Below are 18650 nucleotides of genomic sequence, written 5' to 3'. Positions count from 1 at the left end.
TCCAGGGTCTTCATCAGGTGGGATGTCAGAGCCACCGGCCTGTAGCTGTTGAGGTCCTTGGGGCGTGAAGTCTTTGGCACTGGTACAACACAGGAGGTTTTCCAGAGCTGTGGGACTCTTCCCAACCTCAGGCTCAGGTTGAAGAGGTGCTCCATCACCCCACACAGTTGGTCCGCGCAGGACCTGACGACCCTCGAGCTGATGCCACCTGGACCCGCTGCCTTCTTGCCATTAATCCTCCTCAGTTCCCTCCTAACCTGGGTGGTTGAGAGAGACAGGCTGGAGCCTTGTGTTGAGTGTGTATTGGATGCTGTTGTTGGGGGTGGGGGGGAGTGAGCAGGGTGAATAGAGGAGGTGTGAAGTGTCTGACTTATTTGAGCTACCCTACTAAGTCCAGATGTACTAAATAGAGGACATCATGTGCTTTCTCATGTGCTTGGGTGGCCTCTTTGAGTTTCAAAGAGGAAGAAAATCAAACAAAAAAGTTCAATAGTTAGATTCTCTTTTCCTTAGTTCTCTGGAGGATATGCTGTCTCTAGGCCCACAAAGACACAGTGCCAACTCCTTAACTTCTTTATACTTCTCTGTTAAAACTCCTAAAGAAAACATGGCATCTCTAGTCCTCTTTCTCAGCATGAAGCCATACTGCTGCTCACTGATTACTTAAACTAGCTTCAACTCTTTTCCATAGCTTCATAATGTGGCTTATTCCTCTGTAGTTACTACACATGACCCTTGCTCTTAAAAACTGGCGCAAGATACCTAGTCCAAGTAGGTGAAATGCAAAATAGGTTAATTTTTAAGTCCAGGTAGGTCAAGAAAATAAATTCTTGATCTGCTTGGACTAACATTGAAGCTATTTGGGGTTTTGCCAAGACTGAGCAAATCCCATATGGTGAGGAAGGCCAAAAAGGTCCTAGAAAGTACACAAATTTAAAAATATAACCAAGAACAGCAAAAACAGGATGTTTTTGTTAAATACATTTATTTGTCACGGAACAACTGCAACCCCCGCCCCCCCAAAAAAACAAAAAACCCCAAACACTACACACTGTCAGTGCAGACTCTTATTTAAATACTGAACAAACATATTAGCAATTTGTCCCGTGTTTTCTGTCGGGTGCAGCTTGGTGTAGCTGATGAACTGGCGCCGTAATTTCCGCAGCTCTGCCATGTTGACATTTCTGGTGAGCTCAATGTTTAACAGCGAGTTAAGGAACAAGAAAAATACCACAGGTAGAACCTAACAGAAGCCCAAATTATCTCCAAGCCCCAGTATTGCATTTAAACCTTTGAGCAGGACAACAGGACGAAATAACCTGTACTGAATGTTGCTGGCATCATTTCAAATTCAGATTATGCCCATTTTATTAAAGGTTGGCCAGAACAGAAGATGATGTGCTTTTAAGTTATGCTGTGCTTGGACCAACATCTTCAAAGAAGAAAATCAAAGTGGCTGGTTCTGAGAAGGTGCTTCACAGTCCTGCAACCAATGAAAATCCACAAATATAATTTGGTTTCTCCCCACCACACATCCCACAGCATGCAATTACAGACAAGACCTTTAACATTGCTTAGTAGATCCACCTTTCTTTTAAGTCATGTGATGGCCACACATTCCTCCACCTCCTCATCTAATGCTTTCAGATAGAACAGTGTTGTCCCCCCCGCTATTGAGGGGAGGTGATTAACCCCGGGAGGTAAACGAAAATTAGCATTTCACACAGTCATTAAATATGACAGACGTCCCACACGGAACTACAAAAATCTGTTTAATGTGAAAATATTAATCAAAATTGTGTGTTCAAAATAACTGGGCACACGCAAGTTGTGTTTAAAAAAGGATATCTTTTCCGAAGCTCCTGGAACTGCGATAAGATCCCCGGGAACGCTCGTCTTCTGGGCGTTAAAAATCGCCTGAAAACATTTAATTACATTTATCAAACACACATATAAAAATGAATTTTTAAAAAAGGGATCTCTACAAAGAGTATAAGGAACAATGAATCAGAATTAGAGAAGTATTTACTCCTCTTAATTTATTTTGCTGGAAACTTTTGCAGATATTGTGCAACAGAACGTCGTGATCTGTGTGAAATCGCAAAAAGAAGGAAGTGCAACATGTGGCATGCTAACAAATACATGAGCTCAAAACAAAGACAAAGAGGAGGTTATTTTTTATTATTGATTTTTTTTGCTGATTTATATGTTTTTACTCTGTTGCCTTGTTTTGGTAATCATGCCATGCTCATGTCATGAATGGCAGACAGAAATTCCCACACTTACAACGTGCAGGGGTGCATTCATTTTTTATTAAACGTTGGACAGTCAGCAGTTAACAGCTAAAGCTGTCGATTGTTTTTATAATCCTTTCAACACTTTGGATTTTAGCATTGAGATCCAGGAATTTCACACAGCCACAGTCAGTACTTTAACATTGATCGCAGGATGTAGATTTTCACTCCATGACTGTGAAAAAATCTCACTGACCTAATAATATTTGTGGGCATTTACTCAAATCTTGAGCTCAACATCTGAGTCCTGTGATTTTATTGTGTTTTAAACAAATCTTTATAAACAGCAAGTACCCATTCATATAGTTTAAATGCCTAATGCCAAATGTAGTTATCCCCAAACTTTTAACGACTTTAGACCGGTTCCCCTCAAATCAGTTGTAGTGTAAATATTTGGAAACAATGGTGAAATCAGAGATTTTAAGGCCCACTGAGCATGTGCTTGACCCCATTCACTTTACCTCATGCTAAACTGATGTTACTCATGCTGAAAACCAGTTCAACGTGATTGACAAAAGTGAATAAAATGAGGCAAGCAAAAAATATGATCACTGATTTTAGATGCACTCATAAACACAATGTCACATCTATTAAGGGTCAGACTGTTGAAGTTCAGTGTTATGAATGTCTTTGAAGCTGTGTGCACCAGCGAGTCTCCCGTTTGAGAAGGCTTTCTGGTTTCCACATTGATAAAACTGCGATGGGTTTATTTTATCGTTCTTTTGTTTAATCCGATTTATCTCTTTCTTTGGGCTTGTGGTCTGGATACTTATCTGTAAACGAATCGAACTGTTCAGTCATCTAACAGGCTGACTGGTGAACCACAGCTGAACTTAGAGCCCCTGCACCTAGGAAGCCTGCAGCGGTTGGCTGGTTCACTTTTTCTTGACGACTCACACCCTTTGCAAGGTGAATGTAATAGACCGACAAGGTTTAATTAACAGCTTTGTTCGAGCAGTCATTACTTCACAGGAACAGCTATGTCACTTTCAAGGGCTACGTGATAACCAAAATTAATTAGAATTAGCTGTTATTTAATTTCATATTTTGCACTATGCGCATTTGTTGTCCATTTGCATGTGTTTGCATGTGAGGATGGATGACTCACGACTGCAGAACAGTAACCTGTACCTGAACCTGAACCGGGCTATTATTGTGTGCCAAGATAAATACCTCATCAGCGCTTCACTCATAATTGCATCTTGGCTGGTGATGTAACGTATAAAGCTGTAAATACATGTAATACCTTCTGAGTCATAGAACAAAGTCTACATTATGCAGAGGAATGTTGATACCCCAACAAAGGATTTGTAAACATTTTTCTGAAAAAGACTCTTCTGTCATATTTCACTTAGAATATGACATAACTCAAAAAGCAGTCCAGCTCAGTGAAAAAAATATCATGGGAAACTACCTGAATGACCAGTAAATGATGTGAAACTAGAAAAAACAAACAAACAAACAAAAAAAAACATACCATCAAGACATCTTGAGTGATCTTGTCCAACTCGTATAAAAAGTTTGCTGATGACAGTGGTTGCTACAGAGAAGAAAAGAAAATAGGTTTCCTTCACAATCAGACAAAAAAAAACAAAACATGCATGCAGTAAATATTGTAGATTTCCAGACTGATTGTAACTAGTGTCTCTTAGGCTATGTCCACACTAATGTGCTTTCGTTTGAAAATGCATCGTTTTCTCTCCGTTTTGGCCTCCCGTCCACACTGAGTCTCGAAAATGCATACATTTGAAAACGGTGCTGTCGCGTCGCAGTGTGGACAGCGAAAACGGAGCCATTTGGAAAACGATGACACATTTTAGTCATGTGATGCAGTCAAGTGACCAATTAAACTAAGTTAGCGGAGGGCATTATACAGCGGTTGCTTTGTTTGCTCTCAATTTTGACAGCCCTATTAAAGATTACTATCAGTTTGCACATGCTTCAGACAGCTTTTCTTCAAATTCTTTAATTCTCACTCGCTTTTGCAACTTTGTACTTTTGTGTTACCCTCAGCAACAACTCCACCTCATTGTTAGTCCGTTTAAAAAACTCGGTGCTTCTCCTCGACATTTTGCCGCGATGTTTCAAGGAGCCGGAAAGTAAATAAACGGCAGACAGAAATGAGGCAAGTCGAATTGTCTTTTGTTTCAAGCATGCGCAGTACTGGAACGTAAGCGTTTTCGGGCCGTTTCAACGTGGACGGACAACTCTGTGAAAATGACTGAAAGCGAAAGTGTGGATGCGGAGCATTTTCAGACGAAAACGCCGTTTTCAAATCTATCCGGGCTAGTGTGGACGTAGCCTTAGACTTACACTCTGAGTAGACTGGTTCGGTGGGGGTGCTTTTCTTTTGAAAAGCGCATCAGAAATGGCTTCAACTGGAAGTGTGTCATCTTTCAGAATAGTGAAGAGAGGGCTGTCCCATCGGTTTCTGGAATCCGGAGCTTCAAATCGCTGAACTAATGCGTCAAAGCTTCAAAACACCAAATGCATGTGAGACAGTTTGCAAAAAAAATAAAAATAAAAACAAAAAAGACATGCAACAGTGCAGGTAAGGTAAGAGTCGTGCTCTCATACTGAGGCTTCTCACTCACATGTCCTGATTGTACTCATCAGCAGCATCTCTGTTTGTGTTCCATAATGAGCTCTCTTCATGGGACGTCAAACTGTAGACCTTAACAAAGAAAACCCGCAAACATACCACGATTGCATTTGAAGGTAACATTTTTTCAAAATGTATGTTTAATTGTCTACTTACCAAGCAGTGTGGAGTCTGTGCATGTTTGATGAGGCAGAACAGTTCATAGCGGTAGCCTGTAACATATTTAAATTTTAAACTACAAATCACAATATTTAATGTAACTGTGACAATTACAGAATAAGTAGTAAGACTTACCTTTTATGTAATTTAATGAGTCTAGAATAACAATGTCATCCTTGTTGACTTTCCTAAAAAAAAAAAAAACAACCCAGAAAAACCAAAAAAAGAATTAGCATTAAAATATGTGTGGGTTTTGTGCAACATCAGCTCCTACAACAGATTTTTAAACACTCACCTCTCCACTTCAGCTTTCAGAGACGCTCTGACAGTTTTCTCCTTTTGGGAATCTGAAACATTTCCAGTAAAATTAAGTAAATGCAGAAGTCTGCCCAGTTGAAGCAAACAGTCTCCTTAGTCATGTTAACAATTACGGAAATAATAAAGAACTAAAATTTTGAAAAACAAAATGTTTAATTCTAAAAGCATAATAGCAATGTAACAGTAACACAGTTAAAATGATCAGGTCCAAGTGATGTGCCATGTCATATCACCCACAATAATAATATGAATATCAAAGTATCATATTATTATGTAGTTGCTATAGCAACATCCTGCTTAAATTCCCTAATGCACACAACGAGACAAGCCCAGGCATTTGTGAGAGCAAGAGCCTCTGATGGTCATTTGGTAGCTAAAAAGGGAGTTGAGTCAACAACTTTCAGCAAAGCAGTGTACTTTTCAAAATATCCAAGAAAACTGTTGTCACTAACTGTGGACACAAACTTGCAGCTTGAAGCAAAAAACCCAGGTTTTTTTTTTGTTTTGTTTTTTACCACCAGTCTATAAAGGAGGAGATACAATCAGCTGGTTATGTTAGACCCAGAAGTAAATAAAATGACTTCACTGAGCATGGCCGGCTGCACGCGTTATTGTTAAACTAAAGTATTAAGCAACTACTTTATACTTAAAATTTGCAGGGAAAACACTACCCAGGCTTATGACTTATGCTGTGTCACTGTATCTGTTGCTGTGTTATTACTTTTGCACAATAATGCTGCTGCCATTGTACCATTGCTCTTCAAATTAGGAAGTGTGTCATCAATAACAGCAGCTCATTGGAGAAGGAGAATTGAAACTGCCCTTCAGTTACTCATTTAGGAATCCTGCTGCTGCAAACGTCGATAAAATGTCGCTTCCCCCCCCTACATCATAATAAATCTCATAATCGCAAGTGTTTTTTGAAATGTCATGATATATTTCCCATTCCTAGTACCATACTACTCTATTACTAGCAGTTTCCGCTTACATGTGATTTCAGGGGTTTGTAAAAGTAGAATGGGCGCTATCAGGCAACTCTGCTGTGGAACCAGCTCCCAGTTTGGCTTACAGGACACTCTCTCTACTTTTCAAATTAGCCTGAAAAAAAGGCTTGGATCCAATCTCTTAGGAATATAGCTGCTGCTGAGGGATTTTCCACTATGCAGTAAGCACATCGACTTGATGCCCCTTTCACTCCCTATGCATTTATATGCTACTACAGCATGAAATTAACTTTTGTTCTATTTGTTGCTAATAGTCTCCTTTCTTTTCTCTAGCCTCCAACCAATCATCCTCGATGGTTGCCCCTTCTTTAACTGGTTTTGTAGGGTCTCTTACTGTTAAAGAGCAATCCTTCTTCCCCACCTTCGCCAGGTGCCTGTTCATAAGAGATTACTGGACTGTCTCTACTACTAACTACTACTGCTGCTAACGCTAAATAAGTAAAATTAATTGAATAGTAGCGCTCATAAAGCAGGCGAACACAGTTGTAATTGTCATGAACTTTAAAGCCGCCCCAAGCATCGATAAGCGCAAACGCTGAATAAGCACTCCTGCCTCTGTTGTTTATTCCCCCGGCTAAGCTTCGTGTAAGGCCGGTGATGTTACCTCAGTATTATGTGGCTAATAACATACAAAAATATGCCAAGTAAGACTGAAAGCCCTGGAAGCTGAAAAGCTTTAAGAAGCACACTAATGAAGGCGTGCTAAGCTTACTTGCCTGCGTAAACAGTGTTTTTCTCAACGCCCAGGCTTCCGTCTCCAACAATATGAACCTTTCTTTCTGTGCTTTCTTCAAAATACACCTTCAGCTCTTCTGCCCTTCGTGACTTACCACTACAGGGATAACCACACATCACTATTAGGGGCATAACTGGGGCTAGTTGCCACTCAAACTACCCTGGGATGTGATAAAAAGCACGTTGCCACTTTCACCCGGATATGTTAACTAAAAGCGGTTTTTCCCCTTACCGACCGGCAGGGGGCGCCAGAAACTTGATTATCTGAAGGTACTGTGTGTGTGCGAATGTGACTTGAACATAGATGAAAACACAGACTTCCAATACATTCTCTGCGCTTTTAATAAAGTCATAGACAATATAAAGTAAAACAACAGAAGTGTTTCTCACTTGCCAACATATACGTGTTATGTTAGACAAAAAACAAAACATAATTTAGCTGATTTTCACAAGAGCAGAAACCCTCTTCATCAGCAGGATGTCACGCAACAACTGATCGAACTGGATGTCCTTCTTCTCTAAATGCATGAGAAAAACACAGAAAGCTGTACAATGGAAGGATTAACAGCGGTATTAGACTGAGTAATAATACATAACTCACCTGTCTAGTGCCTGCTCTCCTTGTTGGGCAGTTTTCAGAATATGGATGAGGAGCGCCTGCAGGTCTTCCACTCCGTGCAGAGGTCTCACATCTCTGCCTTCAGCTGTATCTTTTATATTCTCAAAGGCAGAATTCACAAAGGAACTATCCACAATGCTCTTCTTGCCCATGAAATGTCCTTATTAAATGAAACATGCAAACTCTCTGTAAATATTGCATTTTCAAACAGAACAAAGAAACAATCATTCAGCAGTGTAATTTTTAACTTACCCGTTGCCCACAGATTCCCCCTGGGATTCACCTTGAGCTTTGAAACTTTATTTCTCAGCTCAGTCAAATCAAGAGTCATTGAAGTTGTCAAAGCAATGTATGAGATAAGGATGAAAGAAGACAGGAGTCCTCCCCTGCACATCTTTGTCACAGTGCCTTTCATTTCTCAGATGTGCTTCCAATTAATTTGGAGCTGGTCAATTAAAAGAAATCTCTTCTGTTACTTTGGGTACAGGCAGTTATACTGAGACAGGATCGGCTTAATATTCTAATGGGATGAAGTCATCCATCTGTGGTTGTTGCTTATTGGATGCATGATGCACATTAGAGTGCCTTGTGCCTTTCTGACTTGCTGTGACGATTTTAAGCACGTGACCTCGTCGCAAAACTACTGATTATCACACCCCGATTACATTAAATTCTTTCAACCCAGCAGGTCTGTAATGAAAGACAAGACAGAGCAGATCTGTAATTAAATGCACCAATTTATTTGTAAGTACTTTAATGTAACAGCAAGGCACGTAGACCACTGCATGCTGAACAGATGAAATGGCTTAAGAAATGCTGTAAATCCAAGTTTAATTGGCTACTGTAGGTACACAAATTCTTAACCAAGTCCTCACTGTACACAGTATCAAAAAGTACAAATATCTTTCGACAAGCATTACAAAAAGACAAACAGTGAACAAGTAATTCCTCTCAGCCCCTGCAGGTAAGCAGCTGCAGTGTGGTGATTCGAGGGCTTACAGAGAATCAAAGAGCTCACACAGCACTTTCATAGAAAAGTTCACTTGTCAGTTGAGTCAATATGACCATAAAAAGACTTAATGTCATTCCCAAAATAATTTATAAAATTTATTAATGTGGGATAATACATTTTTAAAACTAATTTTTTTACATTGCACTGAGATTAACTGCAACTTCTCGAAGCCTTTCGACGTTTAACAATCACTGCCATTTACCACGGAGGTAGGAACTGTCACGTAGTCAATACAAAACGAGGTGTCGCTTCACATATCAGAGCCTGCAACCGAAAAGTATCCCCCTTTTGCCAAGTGCTAATCTAAGATATTTTTTTATTTTAAGTCACTGCATTCCCATTCACGTTCCCAGGTGCTGATTCATAAAACATTAACTCTGACATGCTGATGAATTTCACTCTCACACCTTCTCTGGATCATCCTCAACAAATGTACCCTGATTTGACGTAACATTGACCGTTCACTTGCTGGAAAAAAAAACCAAAAAAACAAAAACAAAAAAAAAAAAAAAAAACACTTCTGGCAATTTGAGGTATTTTCAATACAGCAATACTGCTGCAGAACACATGTAATACCTCTTTGTTTCTCCCAAACACGTGAAAGAACACCCCCAAAACAGACAGTATAAAATTGTTTTTTTTTTTTTTAAAAAAAGGCCAAACCATGAACTTGTAATTACTGCTTTTACATGAACAATCAATTATACTGTGTTTCGTAAAAAATAAAAACCTACTAATATTAAAAAAGCAGCCTGAATCATTCAGGATTTAGTGTGAGGCATTAAATAATTTGAAACAATACCTGAAACTCCACCAATACACTGTTACAATAATCAATACCAGACCGTAAAACAAACACACATTCCTGAGTCTCCTGCCAGGGTGGATGGAAAATGTTAAGCAAAAAATTTTGACGAAAAAAGAAAAAAACAGAAGGGGGAAATGTTTAACCGTAGTATGAGTGATGAGTGCAGTTATATGTGAAAGGCAAGATTAATATATTACCAACATACAAGGTTAAATTAAAAAACAAAAAAATAATATGAAAATATTTGTTCTGTATTAAATATATGTATCTGCTGGAATATACTGCACCGCCTCTAAATAGGTTGTCCAAATTAAAGGCATTACATCTTTGTACCACCTGCCTAAAAACATCAAGCATCCCTTATGACTTTCACATGAAAACTGAGGATATTAAAGCAGCTTTAAACAGGAGCTGAGGTGGCTCTCACTGCTGGAGAGAGACTGCTTGTGTCTGAGAGTGAGTGCTCAGATTTAAGTTACAGTCTGTGCTCGTGGAGCAGTGCGGACTTTCTTGCTCTCCGGCCGGTGAGGGATCAGATTTGTTTAGCTGGTGAAACAAATCGTTTTCCTCATCAGATTCTGCTGATCCAGCCAGCTGATTATCCTGCTCCTTCTCTTTAATATCTCCCTCTACTTTTTTCTCCTCTTCCTCTGGATCTTTGACTTTGTGTACGATGAAAAGATGTCTATTGAGAGACAGCACGGACGTGAAACACAGGCCACAGTGAAGGCACTGAGGAGTGTTCTCGTCGGTTTTATGCTGAGGTATATGCTGCTGGAACTCTGTGCTGTTGTCTGTGACGAAGCCACACTTCGAACAGCGGAACTGAGTTTTCAGACGCTTAGCTGAAGGAGCCTCGAGACTACCTGCAGGATCCTGAACCTCCATCTGTGTGCCCACATCAGGTGTTGCTGATACAAGCCTCTGGAAATCACAAGTTATGCAGTTTAGACCAGTGAGCAGATTGGAAGCATTTATGTTTGTGTTGAGAAATAATAAATTGCTACCTTGTCCAAAGCATTTTTGTCTACTTGGATGGGCATTTTTGGCATTTGGCTAAGATCAGGATTTTTTATTCCATGCATAAGGCTGATGTGGTTCTTCAACATCACACTTGACGTGAATATTGTCTTCTTGTCCATGCAATACCTAACAAACAGGGATGGAGCAACAATTAAAAACTGCTTTGTGGCCAAAGTTACTATTATTATTTATACATTTTCAAAATCTTACCAACAGGTATAAGTCCTCTTTTTCCCATCATGATCATTGCGAATGTGTCGTCTCAGACTGATTGCAGTGTTGAAAGACAACACACAGTGTCGACAGGGATACTTCTTCACGGACTGTTGACAAAAAAATAAAAATAAATAATTTGTAGGAATGACAAGATGAGCTTAAGTGAATTATTTAAGCATCAGCCTTGAAACAGACAATTTTGGATCTAACTGGGAATTCAAACCAGAATAAAAATGCATCTTGCTTATACTGGTTGACCTAAAAACTCTGACTTAGAGGTACAGGACTCATTTCTGCCCTACTGCTCGTTGGCTACTCACAGCTGTGAAATACTACTGGTCCAACTAATAGTATTTCCCAAACACGTACTCAACTAAGTATTTTTTTCTACTGGTTCAATTACTTTATTTCCATTACGCACAAAAACAAAATATGTTCATAATAAACATAATAAACCTCACCCACCCCTTCTATTTTTTTTTTTTTATTTAACTTGAGTCACAGTTTACAGCACAGGGGACTCTCATCACTTCTGTTATTTTTATCTACTATATTTTTATTTTATTCTGTATTTCATTCTAACAGAACAAACTAGGAAAAAGTGTTTGCTTTGAGAACGTTATTGTTTCAGTTTCTTGAGCTGGAAATTCTGTGCTATTTTGGTGTAGTGATGAAAGCTCTACAGCTTTCTCCATGATCCATCTCGAGCTAAACGTGTTGCATAGTAATATGTATAACAGTATGGTAAAATATGTAAAGCAGTATAGTAAAAAGAAAATAAACAAAACAGAGCAGTGTGTATGGGGAATAATTTTGCATTTGTACTCATTTGGTAGCAGGGTAAGACGATTTCTACTCAGTGTGAACTGAGGCCCAATGAGTCTAAAAACTCACTGTGTATCCTGGAGAAAGCAGAGGGCATGGGAAAAAAAGGAGGGTGGTGGTAATTGGCAAGCTGCTCCAGAGTAATACTGTATATTCTACATGACCCAGTTTCAATTCAAAACACAAATTTTACATTCTTAAAAAAATAAAAATAATTGTGTTTATATGGAAAAATGCCAATTCAAGGCATCTAAACCCAGGTACCACAGTTTTAATACAGGAACCCAGACAAGGCTTTACATGATTTACTGATGTTGCTGTCTGAGCGGTCTTCTGTGGCACACTGTCGGTATATCTGTCAAGATTTTAAGACACCAACTCAAGACATAAGAGCGCAACACTCAGTAATGTTTTGCATCAGCAGACGTCAGTGCGGGGTCAGTGCACCCTTACCTTTCCGTGTGTGGTCTTCAAATGGGAAACGTAGGCATCTCGCTCAGTGAACTGCTGCAGGCACTCGTTACATGTCCATCCAGCGGGTTTCACACGATTTAGGATTTTGCTGTCTTGCTCAGATTTCTCTCTAGTAGCAACTGTTTGTTTAATAGGGTAGTGACTCTTCTGTTTTTGGATAGACTGAGACTCCTGGTGCAAGTCAGCATGCTTAGTTTCTTTCTTCTTCTCTGTCTCTTCAATCGTGTTTCCTACATGCACACCCTGCAGAACAGGAAACACAAAATTCACATTATTATGCTCAAACGTATTTACACAGTAACATTTAACTGTTTCTTTGCTGGTGTTTTAACAAAAGAACACTACTGCTGGAGCATAAGTTAATGATTTCCCGTGTTGATTGATCTGTATCAGGTGTATGGTTTTAAAGGTTTTAAAAAAAAAAAAAAAAAAAAAACCCAAAAAAGTAAACATGATAGGACACAGCACCTTACTTTTACTGGATGCACTTTATAACTCTTCTATGGACTAAGGAACCTTTTTTCCCCAGATGTCTGACAACTTTAGCACAAATCATTTTAGATAAGAAGTGTGGCCGCAAATATAAACTCCTATAGACATCCTAAACTCCTAAAGGATCACTTGCAGGGAATATATTAAAAAATACTGACAACCATCAGTGCTACACCTCACCAGTGCTTACTGACCACTTTTTATGTCTGAGAGGTAAAAATGATAAACATGTAAAACATCTAAATAAAATGCATATATTTAATTCTAACCTTGAAATGCTGCATTAATAGCAGCTTTTGTGGAAAGACTGAGTTGCATTCTGGACACTTAAATACAGACGTAACACGCTTGCTGGAATTCTGATAGAAATGCTGAAACAGTAGCTGCTTTTTCTTGAACATTTTCTCACAGGAACACTTTAAGATTAACCTGCAAAAAGAAAGCAAAAACTGTTAAAGCAGCCTATGAGGAGAAGCCCACAGTTTTCAACCGTCAGGTCATGAGATGTTAACTTACTCTGGAGTTGTTTTGCTAGTACTGTGTTTATTTTTCAAATGCAGTTCACAGTTGTCGGAGGTCTTGAATGCAACCGGGCAGATGGAGCACTTGTACAAGACCTCACAGTGTTTTTCTTCGATATGAGTCTTTTGTCCTTGAAGGGTCCGGAAAACCATATCACAGTGAAGACATCTGGAAGAAAAGGAAAACATAATTGTTGCAACAGTGCACTGTACACTGTGGGTTTTTTTTTTAAAAAAAACCTGCATTTCTTGCCAAGTTACTCACTTGTACCAAGCCTTGCGAGCATAGTGCAGGCAGTTTTCCCTGACGTGCTTTTGGATGTCTGCAGAACGACACAGGGAACCACACTCAGGGCAGCAGTAAGGGGACTTATGTGCATGAATGCGTAGGTGAGCTCTGAAACTGCACTTGTTGGGCAGCAGCATTGAGCAACCTTTACAGATCTGGTATTTCACAACAGAACAGAACAAAAAGACAGTTTTGAGTGGAAAACAAACAAACAGTGGTGCCATTAAAAAGGACAAATCTGGTGATAGAGAAAATACATTTGTTTTTATAGAAAACAGCTACAATGAAGTAAGTAATTATACAAAGCAGTATTCTCTCTTTAGCTAGAATAAGCTTACTCATCTGTACCTCAGTAATCAATCAGAAACAGATCAGATAAATTATCTACAAAGTGGCACCAGGCATCGTGTTGCTTCATTATGATAAATCTATGCCCTGAAGCGCACTTTTCTACTTTGATTTGAGTGACTTTTACAGATTAAAAACATTTAAGAGTAAGCACTAATAGGCTTAGATACTTGCTAAATTCTGCAAGGTGGTCTTCTCAAGTGATTTGTTGTCACCCTTATACTTGAAAATGTCAATTAGCTACTCACCAGTTCTTCTGTATCTTCTGACAGCTTCTGGTAATGGCCTGCGAGTGCTTTGTAGTCAGGCAACTGCTTGTTACACTCCAAACAACGGAGTCGATGGCGGATGACGCTTTCCGGATACAAGGGCAGGACAGGCTCACTTTTAGGCAAGACTAATGGCGAGGAGTAAGTGCCCACACTAACCAGTTCACTACTCAGGGGTACAAACATTTTTTCTTCTGCTATGGGCTTCAAATTGAGCTGTGTGCACTGCATCACTGTGCCACCGTTCTTGTGTTCCCTTGCATGAGCCAACAAGGCACACTTGTTAAAAAACACCAAAGTCTTTGCGCAGTGTGTACATCCTACTTCAATGTGGACACTCCTCCTACTGTAATGAAATGCGAGGCTCTTCTCCACCCCAAAGGAGTCCCCACACTCGAGGCAGCAGTATCCATGTGGTGGAAGGTTGATATTGGTTCCCGGAGGTGGGTTCAAGTTTGGCACATATGTAGGCACAGGGTTGGCACTGTTCAACAGTCTGTTTAAAGTTCCCGCAGATGGGTTCGGATTAGACAGGTGGGGATAAGAATTGGCTGTTTTGACCTGATGCACTAATGGGACAGTACTGTACACTGTGGAGGAGAGTGTGCGTTGACTTTGTTGATAGGAGGTGGTTCGTGCAGCTACTGAAGCAGCAACGCTGTGAGGGACAAGGTTTAGACTAGCTAAGTGCATTGCTTTTGGAAGGAAGTTTGTGGTAGTTGCATGGCCTGTAGTGGCTGATACTCTCTTTGGTTTGTGCACTTGATGTGCGGCAGATCTTTTGACTTTAGTATTACGGACTACTGGTGCAGAGCGCATTACACCTGACCTCCGGGAGTTTTCCTCCGACTTCCTGTTTGAAACTTTTGCCGAAGCTGTATTGGCTGCATTACCTTTACTTGGCACCCCAACAACACCATCAGGAGCTTGAGACTGATGTGGAGATGCATTACAGTATGAATCATCACTAATCATACTCTGCGATGGAGAGGATTCGTAGGCAGAATGCACGTCTTCATTTTCTGAATCTGGGAGCACACTGGTGACGGTACGCTTGATCTGCCCAGATGTGGTTTTAATGGTCTTAATCCTGACCTTAGGTATGGCTGGAGGTGAACCAGATACCACTGCAGGGGATGCTTTGCCACTACTGTCACTGCAGATACTCACAGGGCTATCAGGTGGTTTCCTTAATCGTTTTACTGCTTCAAGTGGACTTCTGGGGCTTCGTGGGGATATGGGGACCTTGGGGCTAGCTTTCATGCAGTCACTTTGAACAGCTGGGGATTCTCTGTGATCTGTCTGCTCATTGGGATCTTTTCTAGCATTCAGAGCCACCAGAGCGTCAAGACAAGAGGATAATTTACATGTCTGTGACTTGACATGTGGATAAGGGGCAATAAGGGATAAGGGAACAGTCACTGGTGCTCCTGAATTCCAGTTGGTTTCAGTGAAGTTCTGGTTTCCTAATTGTGGAGGAAATTCACTGTGTAGTCCAGGTGTTTTCTCTGCTTCACTACTACCACAGATGTCAGAAAGCTCCTCGCTTCTACTACTTTCTGCTCCTTTAATCCTCTGTATGCTTTCGTAATTATTAGAGTCCTTGGAAGAGTTATCAAACATGCTAAGGTCCATTCTTTTGGGATTGTGACAGACTGAAGTGTCCAAAACTGAAGCTTCTGGGAAACATAGTCTGTCTTCATTTGGAAGTATTTCCTCTCTGCTTGATTGGGTGTTTTCATGCTCAGGACTGGAGACTGGACTTAAATCTGAAAGTGCCTGAGGAAACAATGGTGCCTCATCTGGTATAGGTGGCTTTCCAGAAAGCTCACTTGAAGCCTTCCCATTCAATGTGGACACAAATGATTTGGAGAAGCTGGTATTAGTTGTCTCAGCAGAGGTCACAGAAGTGTCTTGTCCCCTAAATCCATTTTGCAATGTTGGTCCCGAGTGAAGTCTATCACTAAATTCTTCAAGTAACTCCTGCCGACTTGTATTTTTCACAATAACACTTACAGCTGGGACATCTGAGGGTGGTATAGCTTGGTTAGTCAGTAAGCTGTCATCCAGACACATCTCTGTGTGTTTCAGCTGACTTTCTGTTTCCTCATGACTCCCCTGGATGGGCTCTTTGGCATCCAATCCAGTGGCATCTGGGATGTCAAAAGCTGCCAGGAGATCATCAAAATCTGGGGTCTTCATGTCACCCATGGCCGTACAGTCTCACAAACCTACAGAAAGACGCAGCTGTGACTTAGCATGAGCATAAAGAACTGTTACAATAAAAAACTAAAAGAGAAAAAAAGCTGTTTTATAAACTGAAGAGTAACTATTTAGCAAATGAGACGCGTCATATGTCAACGCTAGCTTTAGCCAGCAAGCTAAACGTGGGCAACATCTCCAGCGCTAATGCTAAATATGCAATAAAACACGCACAACACAAGCGATTTAACAGATAGCACAAACTTTAAACCCACTCACTGGACAAATTATATGACAGATGCACACAGGAGCCAGCTAACAAGCTAGCTGTAAAATGGAGCTAAGCTAGCGAGTTAGCCCCCATCTTAGCAACATGCTACAGCGTAAATAATTCAGCCAAACGAGTAAAGTCGTCACGTAATGATACACAGGGTGCTCACCATTTGATCCGAGTGTGTTAAACAGCTCTAGTAAACTAGCTACTCAGCCATTTAACTGTCTGCACTAAATATTCGCAGGCTAGGCTGTTTTAATGTTTCATAGCTAGGCTACAAGCTACTAACGTTAACTTCGTTTTCCTTTTCCTCAGTGGGAAATTGAAACCCTCGGCGCTGTCTTACAGACCTGAGGTTGCAGCGGGAGTGACTGCTTTCAACGACAGTACTAAAGGTCCACCAAAATATTTATTCAGGTTCAGGACGGAGTTGCAACTCACAAACGACGAAGCTTCGGTGTTCGGTAAGGTTGGGTAATGCTAACAATATTAAAATTTAATGCAAATAAAAACCTTGAGTCCGGGTGAATGTATAATGAGGCACTAAATCCTACTAATAATATTGGAAATGCAAACAAATAACATTATTATAGGTGTCGGAAAGCTTGTTTCGAATTCCCTAAAGCTCTTGTCTTTGGTTAATGAAAAGTAAACACAGAAATATAGCCTTGTCCTCCTAATTTGGGTGAATTTAAAAGAAAAATTCAAGCCCCAAACGACCCAAAATGCAAAAACAGTGCCTTTCATCAGACACGTCTGCCTGGCAAAGATCTCTCAGCTTCAGGGGATGTGCAAAATACTATGTATGCTCAAAATACCTTTAAATTACGGTTTTGTAAACCGTGATATCTGTATACAGCTATTCATAGACATAAAACTAATCCTATCAGAAATATATAAACATCCCTATAACCACCAATTACCAAGTTCATTTGGCTTCCAGTTATTTGTTAAAGTGTTCATCAGATCCATGCTGTGAAATGTCACAAATCATGCTGTAAACTGGAAGTCATCCCAATATGTCTGTGGTATTAACACTTTATGGGCTAATAATGGGTTTTTGGCTGTAATTAAGATGATAATTTGGTGAGGAGGGTGATCTTCTCTAAAGATCCATGACCTCAGCAGCCTCTGATTTGGGAAACTGCCAGTATTTTAGTGAAGAAGCTATATAAACGTCCTGTAAGACATAACTGAGGGCATTAAAGCTCTAAAGCTTCCTTCCCGCAAGTCAAGGTTTCCAGAAGTGACAGCAGTTCGCATTAAATTTATAGGCGCATGCACTTAGTCATCAGCTAACAATAAATAAATAAAGGCTTTATTTAGTGTAAACGTAATAGAAGTAACATGCTATTGATTGTATGCATTTAAGAGATGAAACAAACTTATTTTGCTGGTTAAAAAAAAAAAGATACTTAAATATAAATTGACAGACTTATCAAACTCAGTTTAATGCTGGATGAAGTAGAGGGCTTCTTATTGAATTAATGGTACATTATTCCCACTCCACTGCCAATCTGAGCTTGCTAGGGAAATTAACATAAAAACAACTCCTCGGGCTGCTGATTCAGTCTATTTAATGTTGCGTCACAAAATCTGTTACTGATCATTAATATCTGTTAATGGATTTCAGGGTGCCAAGCTTTCTAACTGAAGGCAAATGGGCTGCACTTTTAAATATTAATTATTCTTTATCACTTCCTCCAGACAGACTGAGTCCCCACTGAGTGTCACCAAGCATGCACTAACTCTATTTCAAAGGAATCATAATTTTTTATGTGTTAGACAAGATTATATTTAACCAGGTGAAAGCGGAACAAACAGCTGCCACTACACCCAATCGTGAATCATCACCATGAAAGTAAAGTACGGGTTGCGCTGCAATATACTTAATTGACCAGATAACAGCTGCAGCTGAATTCCAGGCTCTCTGATTCTGAAGTACTCAGTGTGCTTACTCTTCAAAATAATCATAAAAAAAAGGAAGAAAAAAGATTTAATACAAGTTAACTTGACACTGCTGACGCTGACTTACCAAAAAGTGTCTTATATATCAAAGCCTTTCAGGGATAAAATAGTTGCAGTCAAATGTAAAGTGTTCACTTTTTGAGAGTTATGCTATTTTTGAAGGGTTATCAGCCACATATTGAGCTTTATTTTTAAGGT

The 18650-nt window shown here is 39.9% G+C and overlaps 2 protein-coding genes across 2 annotated transcripts; both read right to left on the bottom strand.

Annotated features, from left to right (window-relative positions):
- Window positions 1–973: 973 nt before the first annotated feature.
- On the bottom strand, window positions 974–7332 carry kti12 (KTI12 chromatin associated homolog). Its single transcript, XM_085412194.1, has 9 exons — window positions 7094–7332; window positions 5351–5402; window positions 5191–5243; window positions 5053–5108; window positions 4889–4968; window positions 4608–4767; window positions 3772–3834; window positions 1849–1917; window positions 974–1198 (listed from the first exon to the last, which is right to left on the bottom strand). Exons 1-9 carry the CDS (start codon window positions 7242–7244, stop codon window positions 1055–1057), a joined length of 828 nt encoding a protein of 275 aa, XP_085268320.1. The 5' UTR covers window positions 7245–7332; the 3' UTR covers window positions 974–1054.
- Window positions 7333–8463: 1131 nt separating this feature from the next.
- znf592 (zinc finger protein 592) lies at window positions 8464–16811 on the bottom strand. Its single transcript, XM_085412193.1, has 9 exons — window positions 16651–16811; window positions 13988–16239; window positions 13368–13546; window positions 13098–13271; window positions 12851–13010; window positions 12069–12332; window positions 10785–10897; window positions 10559–10700; window positions 8464–10475 (listed from the first exon to the last, which is right to left on the bottom strand). Exons 2-9 carry the CDS (start codon window positions 16217–16219, stop codon window positions 9975–9977), a joined length of 3765 nt encoding a protein of 1254 aa, XP_085268319.1. The 5' UTR covers window positions 16220–16239; window positions 16651–16811; the 3' UTR covers window positions 8464–9974.
- Between the last annotated feature and the right edge of the window lie 1839 nt (window positions 16812–18650).

The sequence above is a fragment of the Rhamphochromis longiceps genome, linkage group LG7 (genome assembly GCF_057381845.1).
Source record: "Rhamphochromis longiceps isolate RC_006_pf linkage group LG7, R_longiceps_female_GT1.1, whole genome shotgun sequence".
NCBI classification, from domain to species: Eukaryota; Metazoa; Chordata; class Actinopteri; order Cichliformes; family Cichlidae; genus Rhamphochromis; species Rhamphochromis longiceps.
Note: the sequence above shows the minus strand (reverse complement) of the source record. Positions and strands in the feature narration are given on the sequence as shown.